Source organism: Pelodiscus sinensis, chromosome 3, assembly GCF_052426305.1.
Source record: "Pelodiscus sinensis isolate ZL-2025 chromosome 3, ASM5242630v1, whole genome shotgun sequence".
NCBI lineage: Eukaryota > Metazoa > Chordata > Testudines > Trionychidae > Pelodiscus > Pelodiscus sinensis.
Window position 1 is genome coordinate 113764157 of NC_143054.1, and position 18479 is coordinate 113782635.

The following is an 18479-nucleotide window of genomic DNA, read 5'->3' on the forward strand; positions in this document are numbered from 1 at the left end:
CTCCCCCGCCTGTGTCCAGCGCCCGACTTTCTGAGTTGGTGCGTACGGTGCCTGGCCTTCTCTCTGGGTCCTAGTGCCTGCTGGATCTAGTCCCGCCACCTGGGAGCATGCCTGGCAGAGACGCCGTGGTGACGGGCTATCTCCCAAGAGGGTTGTGTTTGGCAGTGCAGAGTGCTGCTACCTCATCACACAAATTAGTAGGATTGTGCACGATAATTTTTCTAAGGACCGGTATTCTTTTTCTAAGGACTGGTATTGGGCTGCAGACCACACTCTGGGAAACGCTGATCTATAATATGACCTACCTTACTAAATAGTATAAATTTACAGAATACTGAAAAAAATCTATTTTGCACACATGCACCCCAAGTCTGTGATTTTGGGCCATTATAAATTAATTAACTTACAGAGTGGGGTGAACAATTTATTGGAATGAGATTTTAATTAGTTTATTGTTATATGGTGAGGGACGTGACTTCCTAGGCGCACAACCGTATCTGATTTATGTTAGTAAACTGTATTTTGATACCACTGCTATCTATGTATTAAATGCTTTCTGAGCTACATCCCCAGCTGCATGATTTTTCACTGTTATCTTTCATCTTGATCATTTATCTGCTTTTTACTGTTATAAATGCTCCTTTGATGTGACGTGTATAATGTGCATTTCACTAATATATAAAAAAGGTTCCAACACAAATTATGCTGTATTTTTTAAAAACCCAAATCTCAACTACTGTTGTACATACACCTGACAATTCAATGGCTTGATCTGTTGCCTTTCCTAAAGTCTTATGGAGAAGTTCAACTTTTGGTTAATTTTAGGATTTTGCTGATAGTTCTTGCTGCAGCAGCCAATGGATTTCTTCCAGAATTAGAAAGGTTTGAGTGAATGGAAACTTTTAGCCTTCTATTTTAAAGTAAGCCCTTCTTTCTCTAGCACGCACACATACTAAACCACTTCTATAGGATGACATTTTGCTGTGCTAAATAAAAGCTCTAAGCTTTGTTTAGAAAGCTGAAGTTGTCAATGGTTACTGTTTTGTGAGTGAAATAGATTGAAAAAATTATCAGGAATCTTAGAGAATATTGCAGTCTCGGAACTGAAAATGAAAACTATAATTCCACATGCATTTGTAGTGACATGATACACTATCCTATTTGACTATACCTTCCCTTATCATGTCTTTAGCTGCAAAAACCTATTATAATCGTTCTGAATGCTCTGTGCATTAATAAATATTTTGCTGTAATAGAGAAAAGTGATCTCATCCCTCGTGTTCAGGGAAAGAATTATATTGAGGTCTTTCCTTTGTTTATAAAGCCAACACTTTGGTAAATTTGTATGTTAAATTATTTCTCCAGATTTCCATTGTCATAACGTTCAACTTTTTTTAAAAACAACTATTTGTTTTTGAGTTCCTTATCTGAAATTCATAGAAAGCTGATGATAAACTATAGAGACACGGTGGGTGAGGTGATACCTTTTCTTGGACAAGCTTACATGCTCTTCAGGGAGTTCTATGAAAGTTTAAAAATTTGTCTCCCAACCAATAGAATTTATCCCGGTAGGAGAGATCACCTCACCCTCCTTTTTCTCTGATATCCAGGGACCAAGATGGCTACAACAACACTGCAAACAATAAGGGCTCGTCTAGCCTATGCGGAAGATTTGAAAGAGGATATGCAAATTCCGTGGGAATTTGCATATCTTCTTTCGATCTCACTTTTGAAAAGCCGCTTTTCCTCAAAAAATGAGGTTTATGCAGCTTTTCCAAAGCGGGGCGGGGGCTTGCTGGAAAAAACTTATCTAGACTACTTTCACTTTTGAAAGCTCCGCTTTTAAAAGTGAGATCGGAAGAAGATATGCAAATTCCCACTCAATTTGCATATCCTCTTTCGAATCTTCTGCGAAGTCTAGACATAGCCTAATAGAGAGTCTTTCTCCTCTAGGTTGCTGCTTCCTGAATTGCCAGTGACAAAATATGTTTTTGTGTAATGACTTTACATGAACAGGTCTCAATCCTGTTCAGAATGTACAAGGATTCACATCTTAATTGGCATAGTTGTCTGCAGTATCCAGTTCTATGTCTTACTTGCTGGTCTTTCCTCCCAGGCCTAGATTTGGTCTCTCCAAGACCAGAATGGAAGTGCACTGGTGGGCCATTATATAGGGAAGCTTGCTTTCCTGCTGCCTGTTAAAATAATCTGTGGGTACATAGTGCATTTAAGACTACAGGGCTGTCAGTTCTGTCTTTCACGTACTCTTCAATATGTAGAAAGATAGCCCATGGACAGTCTCCAAATAAATAACCAAGAAATGATTCAATTCGTCCTTCTGTGCTTCTCATGAAAACACATGTTGCCTCCCCCCAGGAAATTTTAGTAGGAAATGAGTTTTTAAATAAGACCCAGCAAACATGTGGGAACAGCAATGCTCAGTACTTCATAAGGGGTTAATAACTCTTATTTGATTTTTCAAACCATAAAACATCTTTCATTTCCCAAGAAAATTGTCCTAATGCAGCAGTGTCGGTTTGGAATGAAGAATAACTTTATTTCTGAGATGATGTCTGCTAAATTGAATATCCCATTTATCTTCCTCGGTTTTTTTTTTTTGGTTTTTTTTTAAAGCGGTTCTTGTTTGTTGGCTGTAAAGGGAGGATGAAAAAGAGAGAGAATGCTGAATGCACAGTTCAAATCCACTGTTGCTACTGTTTTCAAAACCAGGTTTATTACGGACGCCTATGCAATGGCCACAAATAGTGTGCAACTCTGTATGTGCTTAAACAAAAAGGAAAGCAGAGGTTTGCTCATTTGTTTGCCTATTGTGAAGCTGTCCTGCACCTTTATGTTCCTTTGTAAGAGGGTGAAGGCTGCTGAATGGAGGCCTTGTGCCATTTGTTGATTTTAAACCTTGCTGTTAATCCACAGGAACCTGCTGGTCTACACAGCAGGAGAGCTGTGTGACAAGTGGAAATCTGGGAGGGGGAAAAGCCGGGGTAGGGGTGTGTGTCACAGTAGATAATAATGATTCAGCCATCAGCCTATGTCACCCTTAAGCCTAATTGTTACCCTCTGCTGGTAACCAGATTGAAGTGCTGGCCTTTTTAAGTGTTCCTTGATTTTACTTACAATGTGCTTATATTGGATAGACCAGTTTATTGCTGGTTTACATATGACTATCAGTTTTGTTAGTATTTGTTTTTAAACCTTGATACATTTTCTCTTGATGTTATTTCTTCTTCCTGTTGATGCTTTTGTAGTACATCTCAAAATTTATGGAGTTGGCAGGGTGAAAACAGTAGGGTTGTTCACATAGTTCCCTTGGTCAGACCATCATTAGAGCAGGAGCAAAAAACTACTGTTCTGAAAGCTACTTTTTGTGGAGTAACTAAATTGTCAATAATTGTTGTTGGACAGGGCATCTAGGCTTTAGGAACAGTCCTTTACGTAGTAGCAGTGTAATTTGTAGAGCATGGGTGGGGGTAGAGAAAAGCTTGAGGAACATTTTAAAGCCAAAAATATGTCTTTTTTTTTTAATGTTCTTTTAGGTGTTTGTCAGAATTGTAAGATGGGACAAAAACAATGTAAAATTGTACAAATTGGAGAGAAATAAAAAACCAAAAATGTAATGTAACAGAACAGAAGAACTTTTAAGGTGTGATACTTTTTTCCTTTACAATCAGAAACTGGTTCTTCAACTTTCCTTGCCAGTTTTACATGCTAAAATAAGCATTTCACATTCTGTCCTCTTTCTCAACTTTGTATAGAAGTTGGTAACCTGAAGTATAGTAGCTAAGATTGTCGCTGCATTTAGAGAGGGTTTTTTTCCCTAGGTGAAGTGAGTGATCTTATGGCATTATGTAACACTGTGTAGATTTGTGCGGTAAGGAAGGCCTTTCGACTTTCATATAAGTTGCTGATATAGACATAGGTGTGATTCTGATCAACTATAGTTCTTTTCTGGGAAGTTAGGCATTGTATATGTCACACTCTTTCTGAGAGGGTTTTGTGTTTGAAAGCTATTTGTGTGGTGTTGAAGTCAGAAAGATTACTGGAATCTGATGACATAGCATGATTGTGAAGCATTCTCCCAGTATTGTAAGATTTTCCAACTGACTAAAAATTTCACCAAAAGATTTGCTATCAATATTTGATCATCTGGAAAATGTTTTGGCTTCTTATTTCCTCCAGTGCTTCAAAAAAGAAAGATGTATTTAATTGATTATTTTAACCTGTACCATTGTAACACAAATGGATGCACACCTGTTTGTTTATGATAGTCTGCCATTCTTATTTCTTTATAAAATATTAAAGTCATAATGGTATCCATTTGCACTTGATGATTCCACTCAAAATAGGATTTGTCTTATACAATCTTTTGATCAATACAAAAAATCAGATCAGAAGTCAACTGCTATCTCTTCACCCTTCCTTCACATGGATTTAGTTGTGATTGCTATGGCGCATGAATAACCATAATGTTTTTATAATTTTGTTTTTGCAGGACATGTCTCAGGAAGGCTATGGAACAAGATCCCAACCCCCTATAGCCTCAGGAAAGCCTAATCATGAAGACTTAAACCTAATACAACAAGAAAGGCCATCAAGCTTACCAGTAAGAAATTAACATGCCTGTTGTAGAATAGTAGTACGTTATTTTAAAGTGAACAATATTTTATAAAGATCTTACTGTCTGTGATAAGTGGATGAGATTTTGAGATGACAAATATATAACAGTTTTAATACCACATTTCTTTTAAAAGCATAATGAAAACTGATGACAGTGAGTGATCAATATATTATCTAAGGTAATTCCTTATCCCTTAAAGGAAGTCTCTTAGTCATATAATTCATTTGGTATTAATTTGTTTAGTGGCCACCACACAGTTTGTCATATTTAATATAGTTTATTTTATCTGTGTAAGGTTAAGATATTATGTTGAGGTTCTTTAGCTTGAACTAGCTCAATACTTAAACTAATTCACAAATTTGTACCCAAATTTGTGTGTGCACAGAGAGGAAAGACTATGGTTCCTTCTGAGTTTTTTGATTTTTCAGTCATACACAGGAGAATTATTCAGGACCTTTTTAACTCTTGGCTCCTCCTTTGAGGTTTTTCTCCCCTGAAATATGTTCTGATTTTATTTCAGAAACCTTTTAAGCTTCAGTAAGAAGCAGCTATGCCATGAGTTATTTCCTGCAAACCTGAAACATAGTTCATTAGTTGTCAGCAACCATAGTATAAGACACTTGGAAAAATAATGGACACATCTTTTGACAAGCTTAATTCTGTTTTAGTCTATTGAAACAGGCTAAATCAGGGATGGGGAGCCTAAGGCCTGGTGGCCTGGGTTGCCTGGATCTGACCCTTGAGTCTCAGAGCCTTTCCCAGCATTGGGGAGCCCACTCTGGCACTCCAGCCCCCTGCCATCTCCCCACAGTCCCTGGCCCCCAACAGATTTTTCTTTGGGTCAGCAATCCCCTCTCCCCCTCAATGGATCCCTACCCCTGGACTAAAGAATGATGCTAATCAGAATTATAGCAACACTTTTTATCACTTGAGTTTTTGTGATAGATGATAATGTTAAAAGAACTTTGACTAGTTGTATTAACTTTATGGAAAAAAGGCAATAAATCAATACATTTAGCAGAAGACATCAGGACTATTCTGTACATCAAGATCTTCAGTGACCTGCTGTAAGATGAAAAATATGTTTTCTGCTCTCCATTTACCTGTGGTTATTGTATACAAAGTAAATCAGATTCATGTGCCCACACAAACTTAAACCAGTTTAAATATTTTTAGGCTAAAAGAGGCAAATTTGTTAAACCAAGTTATTTGTAGCTGTGAATACGATTGCATTGAACTATAGGATGTTTCCAAGAGTACTCTTACAGTTCAGCGGGCATGTAATCATTTTAAATTAGTGGAGGGACCCGTTCGAAGAGCAGGTATATTAAGTATGCTTAACTTATCTAGACACTGAAGTTATATGTGGAATCCAAGAACCTACTGTATTTTTCCAGTGACATATTATGCTACCATCCATTCCTAAAAGCACAGGAAGAATTCTCAGCCAATCAATCAAATATTCAGAACTAGAAAATTATCATAAAATTGTTTCATGTTGTGACAACTCCATTTGGTAGGTTGATCAAGCTCAGTCTCTCTCTACCTTATAGTTTTTTCTGTTGTTTAAATCACGTATCTGTCCTGTCTAAAGATGTTTTGAAGCCTGTGTTAAAGACAACGCTTTGTGTAATCAGTATTTTTTTTTAGCTCTTTTTAAAACAGGACAATGACCAGCAGTATGTATATCATAAATTCCTTCCACCTGATTTTATACACAAAGATACATGTATGCTTTTTGGAGGAGCTATGAAAATTGGTTTAAACAGCACTGTCCACTTACTTTTGAAGTGGTTTTAGTTTCAGCATTTTTCTAGTAAACCCTTTGTGAGACTAGCTCAAAAATCGTTGTTGATAATCAGTTGTACTTAGCAACTAGTGTGGATGTGAACTGTTTTGGCAACAGTTAAACAGATTTAAAAACGTTGATGTGGGCAAGACCCCCTTTTCCCTTCATATAGTGGCTTATGTCTCTCTGCCCCACACAGTGGTCTAATAATTTGGTTACCATTTTGTTACATGGTACGTGCAAGATATTGAAAATGTCAGTATCTGTCCTAATTTTCTATCCCCCACATCAGCAAAGTATGAGAAGAGTATCAGGTATTATGCCATACCATAAAGTGTTTGGTATATTCTGTTCATTATTATTTTAACCATGAGCTGATGGTTTTATAATTAAATTATACAATTTTTGGCCCATAGGTTTAAATTGGTCACTCAATCTTTATTAATTGAATTTATCATTGAAAAACTTAGATAAAAATCCAAAATCTGCTTCATCCACTCAAAAATCCTACTCTTTTAAAAAAGAGTAGAAGAGGGGGATTTCTGAGACTAGCATGGGGGATTTCTGAGATTTAAATTACTTTTCATATAATTTAAAAACAAAAGCAATCCTACGTATGTACAGACATTGTTTCCTATTTTGTGAATGCACTATTCTCCACCTTCTTAATCTTTGAAAGAAAGAATATCGTTATTGTAGAATTAAAAAATACTTCTCCTTCTGAGATTGTGTTACCATTAAAATGACAGTAGCCCATTATATTACTTTGAATAGGAACAGTCAGTGTCTCAAGGATGCTGGAGTGGTAAATACTGTAACATGGTTCTTTATGGGAGCTAAGAGTTGACAGAACATATATTCGAATCGCACCTGCTCTTTCCACCCATTTCTTGAACAGCAAAGTTCTGTATCCAGTTTTGGTCTAGCTTCCATAACCCGTGGCCAGCATCTCTTGTGTAATATTCCTGAAACTCCTCTATATTAAAACTGCGTGTTTGGGAGTCACTTTGGGGCATTAAGTATATCTTCTGAGTGTTGTTTTTAAAATCTGTTTTCTAATGTTGTTGTCGATGGTAGTCAATAAGTCTCCATGAGCTATTTTAGTATCAAATGGTGCCAAGGTTGTTTCATTTTTCATAATATTTGGTTATGTTTTAGTTCATGCTAGTCCTGTATACAATAAGTATACAATTTACCTGGTATAGTTTACTTCTTATAGGTGTTTCAGACATCATAACTGTTTGCTCTAGGTTACGTAGCAAGTTTATATGCATATCTAAAAGAACAAAGAAACCAAATAATAAATGTTGGATAGTTTCCCCTGGCACTAGTAAACGGCTAATGAATGCTTTGATGGTTTGCAAGAGGAGTTAACCACCTACTGCAGTTCTGAAAGCTGATTTGTGTCATTCTTTGGGAAGTTTCCCAACAGGTTAGTGTCATAGTAAGCACAGCTATACAGGTCAATAGTTGTTCCATTTCCTTCACACATTGTATATAAAAGTCCTGGTATGAATGTCCCCATAAAGTTCAAAGGAGACATATTTGTAATGTGGGTTGGGAACAAATGTCTACAAACAAAATATAGTTTTATTGGCTACTCCTAATGGCCCATCAGGTGCTATACAAAGCTCCCCTTCCTTCTACTAATGGTCAGCTATCTGTAGGGTTTGCCCTAGAGGGTTTTGACTATTTGGAGTCACTAAGAGCCAAGTGAAATGTTGCATAGAATAGTATTTGCAGCACTTTTGTTTTGGTCACAATTGGAAGGAAGTGCCAGGTTTCTGAGAGAACCTGGGTATTTGGTTTTCTGTGAAGTAGAGGAAGTAATAAATGGAAACTGTTCCCTTTGCGAGGGTGGGGGAAGAGGATTCCTGGATGAAAGACTGGAGAACAACTACTACCAAGGGGATTTCTTTAAAGTTAAGGACTAGCGGCAAGATACACAGTTCTGTGATTGCTGGAAAGGTAAAAACCCTTTACCTTTTTGCTGGCTTTGCAGATATGGCTTCCTAATGATACATCAGCAAAGTGGTTGTTGGAGGCAGTAAAAGATCATAGAGTAGCTATAGACTCTCTGTTTGTGGTGTGTGTCATTTCATAAACTTTCACAGCTGAGGAGGTAGGTAGAATGAGCTGGTGAAATGGGGAGTTTTGTTTCTTATTTATTGTTCATTTGTAATTGATTTCCACAGGAAAGTTCTCAGGTACAGCCTCTTATTTTTCAATAAGGTCCTATTTTTGTGTAGTTTCCAGCTTGGTTGGCTGAGTACAAGATCAGCTGACTCTAGCCAAATCACCCTGCCTTAGAACACAAGTTTCTCCTACATTAGCTACAAATCCTTTGCTGTTTATTAGGCCCCAGAAGAGACTGGATGGCTTCCCTCATCGCTCATTCCAAAGCTCAATAGGTCAGCAACCTCTGTTATAAAACAAGCAGCCTAGTTCTAATACATTTCTTCTTAGTCTTAGCTAAGATCAGAATTACTTTAATAGCATTTATAGCCTTTGGGGTGAGTGGGGAAAGATAATATTCATCATTCACTGTGCAATGAAGTAAATGCCGTAAGAGCTCTTCTCTGCCTTAACTTCTGTTTTCCCAGGTTAAACCTAAAATCTAATCTCTTATTGGGTCTTTTTTATGGATGCACAACAGTTTTGTGAACAAATAAAATGAGTAATGAACCATGCAATTAGAATGGTGTCTGTACCTTGTGTGATACTCTGAGTCATGTTTGAGTTTGGGTTCACCAAGTTTGAGAGGTCCCAACTCCAGAGTAAAATATGACAATTTGTTTTATTATATTTGACAGTATGGACATCAACACAACAATTATTCCTCTGTGGTTTGTTTACCACTCATTGTTTCTGGTATTTTGGGTATTACCTAATTTTACTTGGTCCTCAAAGGGCATTTAAAATGTTGAGCAGTTGTTTGTTTTTATGCTATGCATTTTTGAATTGGTTCTATTATTGGGAAAACTAGATTTCCATGATTTCCTGTGTAGGTCATCTAGTGAATGGTGCAGTATAAATGAAAAGTTAGATATATTTGGACAATGTGGCAATGTTTCAAATGGATACTTATCTGATCTAGAACAGTGATGTCAGCTAAATGTCTTGTCTACACAAGGAAATAGAACTACTACTGAAAATCCTTTTCCACAAAATGTTTCCCTTGTACTTACAAATACTGGAAATGACTGAAATCTTGTGTAGCCCAGACAAATAATTCCAGTGTTATTTCAGATATGTAATTGAGACTTGATAATAATGATCTCTCTCCTTTCCTACATGGTAAGCTTTTTGAGTATATTTGTGCATGGTTTTGTGCAGTGGGATCAGGGCTTCTGAGTGCTACCATAATAGAAATAATTATTATAAAGGTAGACAGGTTACAGAAGTCTAGGAAAGGGGGAAATGAGCAGCAGTAAGAGAGAGGTGATGGTAGAGACTGTAATATTTGGTAGTCCAGATGGATACTTTGCAACTAAACAAACAAAACCAAAATCCCTCATAAAAATTCAAGTGCCGTTAACAAACCCAGAATGTTATTGCTGATTTGAAGGAAGGTCAGAAAACTGGTTCTTGGTAATAGAAGGTAAATGTAGCCTGTGGCTGATAAATACATGGATAATGCCTGGTAGCAATTGTAGCCTCTGGTTATTTACTTTTATTCATCTCTTGAGCTGAAAATAACTATTTGGAAATATGTTAAATACAAAAAAGGGGGGGGGAGAGAGAAATAGAGGAGTGTTATAATACTTGTGAATGAAATTTTCCTTTGTTTTTACACAGTGAGGGATGAGAGTGGTGTCTTTCCCCCACCTTCCTTTTGCTTTCTCCTGCAGTGTTGTAAAATAACTGAATGATCTTGTTTTCTTTTGTTTGGGTCAAGAAATTTTAGCTGAAAATTGTTACTCTGTGAAAGAAGATTATTGACTCAACAAGCCTTCAATTTTCAGTGAATAACACTCCCACCCTCTAGCTTCAGGAACATGTCGTGCATGCATTCTATTTTAAAGTACAGACTGTAATTTAAAACTGAGGCAGTTTGATGCCCCACTGAACTTTGTTTAAGCCTGGAATAAAGGGAAAAAAGCTTTAAGCTATAGCAAGTGACTAAGCTTTCTCTAATGCTTCTTTCCGCCTCTGTACCTTAGTTGAGAAGTTTGAAGGTGCTACTTTAAAAAAAAAAGTTATTTTTAATTCTGATTGGACTTTGTTGCCTTTTTATTTTCTTCTTCCTCTGCCATTTAACATAATAAAGGAAGATGTTTCTATATACTTGTGCATGCACACATATCTAGAAATAAATAAAATCTTGTCTGTCTTCCTATGTTTGTAAAGCACCTATTGCCATACTTAAGTATTTTATTCTAGTATGGATTCTGTTTGCAGGTCAGAATACTGGGTTCTAGCATGAGGGAGCACAGTTCCATTGAAGTTAATGATTTTATATGAAGGATGAATTTGGTTCACTACATACTGTTTATAGATAATGGGTGAAATCCTGTCCTATTGGAAGTTTTACCATTTACTTCAGAGGAACTAGGATTTCATGTAAAGAGTCAACTTCTGTGCCAAGAGGCCCTTTTAAATTCAGTTTAAACCCTCCAGTTGGATGTAAGTGGATTTTAAATGGTATGCATGAAGAGCCATGAGCAAGCCCTCTGTAAAAGGGTACATTTTTCACCCATAAAAACTGGAACCCATAAAATTCTGCAAGCAAGTATTCTTGCTGGTAAAATAATAATAATGTACAAATGTAGATATGATCTTTGAGTTTCTTTATTCTGTTATTAGTGATTAATTTGTTTTTCATGCTTTTCAGGGATGCTTGCTTTTACTTGATGGATTAGCACTGTTTATTTAAATTATATAAAATGCAATGTTATGCCTGCTATACAAGTATAGAAAATAGTGTTTAGTACCAGAACAGTGTAAAACAATATTGAGCATCTCCTTAGCATATTACATTTTCAAGGCACTTAAAAAAGTGTCCTCATAGCAGTTTTGTGTGATTTAACACTTGGAAAAACGTAGACATGCAAAAGTTAAGTGAACTTAAAAAGAGAAGCTATTTCAGAGCCATGTAGAATTTGGAGATAGTTAAATCTTAATGTCTTAAAATTAAATGGCCTTTATTTATTTAGGACAACGTTTTAAAAAATGGAAGCCTAAAATTAAATTCTGTAAGTGGTTTTTCAGAGGTGCCAAGCATCCAGTCAGTTCCATAGAAGTCGGAAGGAGTTGCATGTATGGGTGTGTCTACACTGCACCCGTAACTCAAAATAGCTTCTTTTGAAATCTGGCACTGTCTACATAACACCAGATTTTGAAATAAAGTGCTATTGCACAACGTCCGTTAACCCTCATGGAATGAGGGTTACAGGGACACCGGAACAGCGTGCCGTTTATTTCAAAATCTATTTCAAAATAACAGGTGCACTCAAAAGACATGGAATAGATATTTTGAGATACTTCTGGTATCCCGAAATAGTGCTACAATGTAGATGTAGCTTATGTGTTCAGTTCCTCTCAGTATCAAGACATTTAGGTGTCGTAAGTATGGACTTAGGAACTTAATATTAGACTTCCATTTTCGAGAGTCCTGGCCATAATTTGTGCGATTGTACTTATTTTCCTTGTCTCTTTGATTATATGCAAGTTTTGAGTTAATAGCAGATTTTGAATTCTGAGGCTTAATGCATTTTTACCATGGCCTACCTTTAATACTGTGTAGAAAAATAGGACAAAAAGCTATTACTCACTCATAGAAATAGTGGGAAATACCTGAGATAATCTTAATATTTTTCTTTCTTTTATGTCTACCACAAGTATGTGTGTAAGAGAATATTATGTGGAATGACTGCCTTGCTGATAAGTACCGACCATTCTGACCTTAACCTCAGAACCCTGATTAAATCCAGCAACTCATTCTTAGCAGCGACAGAAGTCAGAGACTAAATTCTTTTTTCTTCCTTCTCTACCACCAATGTATTGGTTTGCTTGTTTATTTGTGTCTGTCACAGTGCTGAAGAGCCTTACTCTATTATGTTAGGTACTATACAGACCCAAACCAAAAAAAACAGGCCCTGTTTTGGAGAGCTTACAGTCTGAGAATAAGAGGAGACGACTAATAGGCACAGGCCCACTGGGGGGAAACAACGAGGCATTTATTGGTCACTGTGGTTGGCAGTGCTTTGTTATCTTCCAGTGTTGTGATTGTGATTTTCTTTTAAAAATGCCTTGGGTCTCAATCCTGAAACCTTTATACATTTGAGTAGTCCCATTGAACTTTACACAGCAGAGCTAAAAAGTCAAAATAAGCTACGCAACTTGAGCTATGCCAATTGCATAGCTTAAGTCGAAATAGCTTATTTTGGCTTTTGGCGCTGTCTACACAGCAGGAAGTCCGAGTTAGAGCACTCTTCCTCTGACTTCCTTTACTCCTTGTAAAATGAGGGTAAGGAGTCCGAGTCCGAGTAAGAAGTCCTCCAGCTTGACATTATTTTTCGACATTGTATCAAAATAACTGCTTGCTGTGTAGACACCGACTATGTTATTTCGGAATAACTAGCGTTATTCTGAAATAATGCTGCTGTGTAGATACAGCTTATGAGTTGTTTATGTGTTCAGGATCAATGGCTAAGATTGTAAGCTCTAGGTCAGATAGGGACTGAGTCATCCTCTGTGCTTGTGGAGCATTTTAGCATAGGGGTACACCAATGTTAATTGAGGCCTCCATAATACAAATGATAAATATAAACAAATTGCTATTGATTATTGTCTGTTTATTTTAAATTATGGTCATGCATAGAAACCCTAATCAAGAATCAGTGTAATTGTGTTTGAACTGTAGTGAGTTCTGTTGACCCCAGGGGTCTTTGATTTGGGTCCTAGATTTCTCTTAACTTCCCTCAGATTTGCTTTCTTGAACTCTGATATCTTTGTACTACAGGCAGTTCCCGGGTTATGTACAAGATAGGGACTGTAGGTTTGTTCTTAAGTTGAATCTGTATGTAAGTCGGAACTGGCGTCCAGATTCAGCCGCTGCTGAAACTGATCAGTTTCAACCGCGGCTGAATCTGGACGCCAGTTCTGACTTACATACAGATTCAACTTAAGAAACCGAGGTGTCCCCAAGTCAGCCGCTGCTGAAACTGATGAGCAACTGATTCCAGGAAGCCTGGGGCAGAGCAACTCTGCCTCGGGCTTCCTGTAGTCAGCCGCTGGTCAGTTTCAGCAGCGGCTGACTTGGGGACGCCTGGGGCAGAGCATCTGGGGTGCTGCTGGGTTGCTCCAGTAGCGCGGCTCCTCGGCGCTACTGGAGCAACCCAGCAACACCCCAGCTGCTCTGCCCCAGGCGTCCTGATTCAGCCGCTGCTGAAACTGACCAGCAGCGGCTGAATCAGGACGCCTGGGGCAGAGCAGCTGGGGTGCTGCTGGGTTGGTCCGGAGCGGCGCTGCGGGACCAACCCGGCAGCCCCCAGTTGCTCTACCCCAGGGGTAGGCAAGAAAAGCCTGGTCTGCTGGGGGGGGGGCACTAGCTGCACCCCCGCCCAGCAGACCAGGGAGACGGGGGTGGCGGGACCGCCCAAGTCCTCCACGGCTTTGCTCCGTCTCCCTGGTCTGCTGACCTGGGAGACGCGGAGCAAAGCCGCAGAGCACACGGGCAGCGGGACAGTCCAGGCGCGCTGCGGCTGTCCCACTGCTAGCGTCCTCCGAGGCTTTGCTCCCCATCTCCCTGGTCTGCTGGTCAGACCAGGGAGACGGGGAGCAAAGCCTTGGAGCACGCCCGCAGCGGGACAGCCCAAGCGCGCCTGGGCTGTCCCGCTGCGGGCGTGCTCCAAGGCTTTGCTCCCCGTCTCTCTGCAGGTCTGCTGGTCTGCAGGGAGACGGGGAGCAAAGCCTTGGAGCACGCCCGCAGCGGGACAGCCTGGGCGCACTTGGGCTGTTCCGCTGCGGGCGTGCTCCGCGACTTTGCTCCCCGTCTCCCCGGTCTGCTGGTCGGGAGACGGGGAGCAGAGCCGCGGAGCACGCCCGCAGGGGACAGCTCAAGCGCGCCCAGGCTGTCCCGCTGCGGGCGTGCTCCAAGGCTTTGCTCCCCGTCTCCCTGCAGACCAGGGAGATGGGGAGCAGCTTTTCTCGCCCCGGAGGACGGGGGCGGCGGACCACGGCGCATCTGGGCGTCCCGCCGCTCCCGTCCTCCGGGGCGAGAAAAGCCCCGTTCGTAACTGCGGAGCCAACATAAGTCGGATCCGCGTAACTTGGGGTCTGCCTGTACTGCATTTTCAGAAGCCATTTCTCGCTTTGGACTGACATATGTTAGCTTCACTGTCAGCAACCTTCCCTTTCATTTCCCACGTTAGTAAGGAGATCCAAAATGGTTTCTCTACTTTAATAGCAAAATACAGTGTACAAAATACAGGTATGAAAAGTGTGTACACAATATGCTCCATGTGTCTGAATAAATTACCTCATTTCAGTGACTGCAAATATCTGTTGTACTGGAACATCCTGCATTTTGCCACTTGCAATAGATTTCCTTCAGTACAAGATTACTTTGCGCCAGTCCCACATAATTTCAGCAAAGGAGGTACTGCTGGAATGGGCACATTGCTTTATACAGTATCATCTGAAGTTGAATTGTAAAAGCTTCCCACTTCAGCAAAAGGCTAAGGACAGGGAATTGAAAACAGGCTTATGATCTCCTTTCTCTCCCCCCAGTTATCTGCAAATGTCCCTCTGAGGCATCTTGCCCCACAGGTTGAGAACTCTTATTCTAAATCAGCAGTAAGAAAACTGAATTTTGAGGCACATTTGAATAAATATATTAGCATAGGAAAATGTGCTGTTTTGGATTCTATCAAATCATGATTGATTAAGTGACATGAATTTATAAACTGCACTACTTTGTGTTGGGTCTTAACTGTTACTGAAGGTGGCAATTATGTGAGGAAAAATAGCTTGTAAAATATCCTTGCTGCTGATTATTAAAGAAATTAATATTTTATGAAGAGACATAACATACAACACACTTGAGGGAGTCTGGATATGTATATTTGTTTATACTAATACAAATGCAGCTGCAATAAATGGACCCAATAAAGATAAAAAAGCTAGTGTTGTTTCATATCATAAAATCATAAGTTGAATTCTTGAACATATACATGTGTACTATACAAATTATTAAAATATTTTGACTACCTCTGGGGCATCAAAAGAAAATAAATGTTAGCTGCACAAAGCCCAGTACATTCATTAACAAAAAGCTCTGGAGAAAGTCAGAATATGAAAGTCAGAATATGACTTGCAGAGTAAACTAACTTTCTAATTTTTCAATACCTTTATTTGATTTTTAAATACACATTTTCTACTAACATGAATTAGTTTTGCACAAGGCTTAAGTTACTGCAAAATTTGGCCCCTTTAAATTAGATTTTATTTCTGTCCTTGAAAATAAGCTAATTTTTCTTATTCTTTTTTTAATTTCTGTGTATTATGCAGAACCTCCATAATCTCTTTCTATATTTTATTTGCAGGTTTTCTCGGTATTTTAAAATAAGAACTGAATGAAAACTTCAGTCAAAGCATGCTCTTTCTTCTTGCATATGTGTACTGAGGAATGTTCAGTTAGGAAAATACATGAACAATTGAAGGAAAAAAAAAGATAGAGATGTTGAATTTAGCTTTCAGGGCAACCTTGAAGCATTGTGTGGATGACTTATTGATTAAAAGAATGTAAAAACAATCTCGGGTGTGTGTTTTTTAAATAATGAATATGTCATAGCTGTGATTTCACAGTAGTGAAACGTAACCCTCTAACTCTTATCGTAGAGAGTGTGGAGTTTCTCCCCCCTTCATTTTTGCTAACTGGCAGTAGAATTTTTGCCCATAATTTTAAAGAAAATGACACAGAATGGGAAGGAATATATACACACTATTTTTATTTATTTAAATACATGTTAATTCACTTTACGTGACTTGTTAGCTGTTTTTCCCGGTTTGAAGTATTGCAAACTACTGGAATTTTTGGCTCCAGAACTTTTCAGCTGTTTAAAGAAAAAATGTATTTGCACTGCCCTGCCAGCTACTGAATGTGAGAGAAGACAGTTCTTACTGCAAGCTGGTGTAAGCCTACAGATTTTCTACTCTGAAGAAAACAGAGGTCAGACAGGAAGTTTTATATATAATATATACCTTTAACATATTTGTACTAATTTGGCTGCAGTTTCTGTGGGAGCAGGAACTAGCAGAAGAGAAGAGATTCTGTACTTTGCATTATGGTTCCTGTTTTTGCTCTTTTCCCCCTAGAAATATAGATTAGACTGGAAAAAGAAGCTTCAGAGGGGTAGCCAAGTTAGTCTGTAACAGGAAAAACTTTAAAAAACAACAAATAGTCTAGTAGCACCTTAAAGACTAACAAAACATGTAGATGGTATCATGAGCTTTCGCGGGCACAACCTACTTGTTCAGATGACAGAAGTATTTATGAAAAATAAGGTAAGGGTTTTAAAAAATTGACTTAAAACAAACTTTCCTTTTTTGTCTAATAATTTTGCTCACTTCACCTCCATTTCTGCAGAGTAGAATCAGAAGCTTTATAGTCAATTAACCATTTAGGTTATGTCTATGCTACATTCTAAGCCTGAACTGTGAGTTGGGTTTGAGCCCAAACACCGTTTCCATACATACTAATTAGTCAGACTTGATTTTGACAAATATGGAGGTTGAGAATTGGAAAGCAAAAGGCAGCTTGGGTGAAACTGGCCATAATTCTAAGACAGGAGTGGGCAAAAGGGCCTCCGCAGGCCATATTCAGCCCTCTGAGCGAGTTGATCCAGCCTGCGGAGGACCTGCCACTTCTAGGCCAATCAAGGATTAGAAAGCGCGCAGCACTTAGTCTACCTGGCGGTTGACTCCAAGCACCATGCATCTGGGGGCAGGGAGCAAGAGACTTCACATGCTCTCCCCAGTCCCTAAGCCAATCATGGTTTGAGGGTGGGGAGAGCATGTAAAGTGTTCTCTTGCCCTGCAAGGGGCACAACGCTTCTAAATGCCACATGCTCCTTGCAGGATATGGGCAGGGCAAGAGAAGACTTTGCGTGCTTTATAACCCCTCCTCCCCCCTCCCCAAGCCCTTGGGGATTGGCCTTGGGGTAGAGGGGGGAGTGTACGAAATCTCCTCCCACCTGGACACCAAGACAGAATTACCAGCTCTTCAGAATAGCTGGTGGTTCTTTCTGGGAGGGAAAGGGCAAAGATTTCATGTGCTCCACCATCCCCAGACCAATCAGGGTCTGTGGGCGCGGAAGCAGGGAAGTGTCCTGGACCCGCCTCTTCTGGGATGGCCCAGGGCCACTTCAAAAATTTCTGAAGTGGCCCTTGGTCAAAAATTATTGCCCACCCCAATTCTAAGGAATGATAGGGAGAACAGCAAAATAAAGACAGTGGATTTCAAGAAGGCAAACATTAGCAAACTCAGGCAGTTGGTAGGCATGATCCTATGGGAAGCAAGTCTCAGAGGAAGACCAAGAAGAAAGTGGGCAGTTTCAAAGAGACAGTATTGTGGGCACAAGAGCAAACTATTCCACCATGTAGGAAAGCCAAGAAGTATGGCAAGAAACCACCCTAGCTTAACAAAGAAATCCTCAATGATCTAAAAATTTAAAAGAGAATCCTACAAAAAAAGGTCAAGGTACAAAGGACAAATAAAACAAATACTTAGGGGCAAAATTAGAAAGGCCAAGGCATAAAACCAGATCAACCTAGCTAGAGCAATAAACAGCCAATGGGCAAAGTGAGGCTCACCAGGGTTAGCCCCTGGTGGGTTGCCAGTGCTTTATTTACCTGCAGGTACGATTGCTTGCAGCTCCCATTGGCCATGGATCGTCGTTCCCAGCCAGTGGGAATTGCAGGAAGTGGTGTCCTTCTCCATACTGCTTCCCATAGCTTTCACTGGCTGGGAGCAGCAATCTGCAGCCAACAGGAGCTGAAAGCAGACATACCTGCAAACATGCTGGCAAATAAAGCACCGTCTGCTCACCA

The 18479-nt window shown here is 39.4% G+C and overlaps 1 protein-coding gene across 17 annotated transcripts in view; it reads left to right on the top strand.

Moving 5' to 3' along the window:
• ARID1B (AT-rich interaction domain 1B) overlaps nucleotides 1–18479 on the top strand; it is a 451067-nt gene that overhangs the window by 128989 nt on the left and 303599 nt on the right. For all 17 annotated transcript variants that reach the window (XM_075924505.2, XM_075924502.2, XM_075924499.2 and 14 more), the window contains one exon: nucleotides 4511–4621. In XM_075924505.2, coding sequence (XP_075780620.2) covers nucleotides 4511–4621 — 111 coding nt within the window. The remainder of the gene's footprint in view (nucleotides 1–4510; nucleotides 4622–18479) is intronic.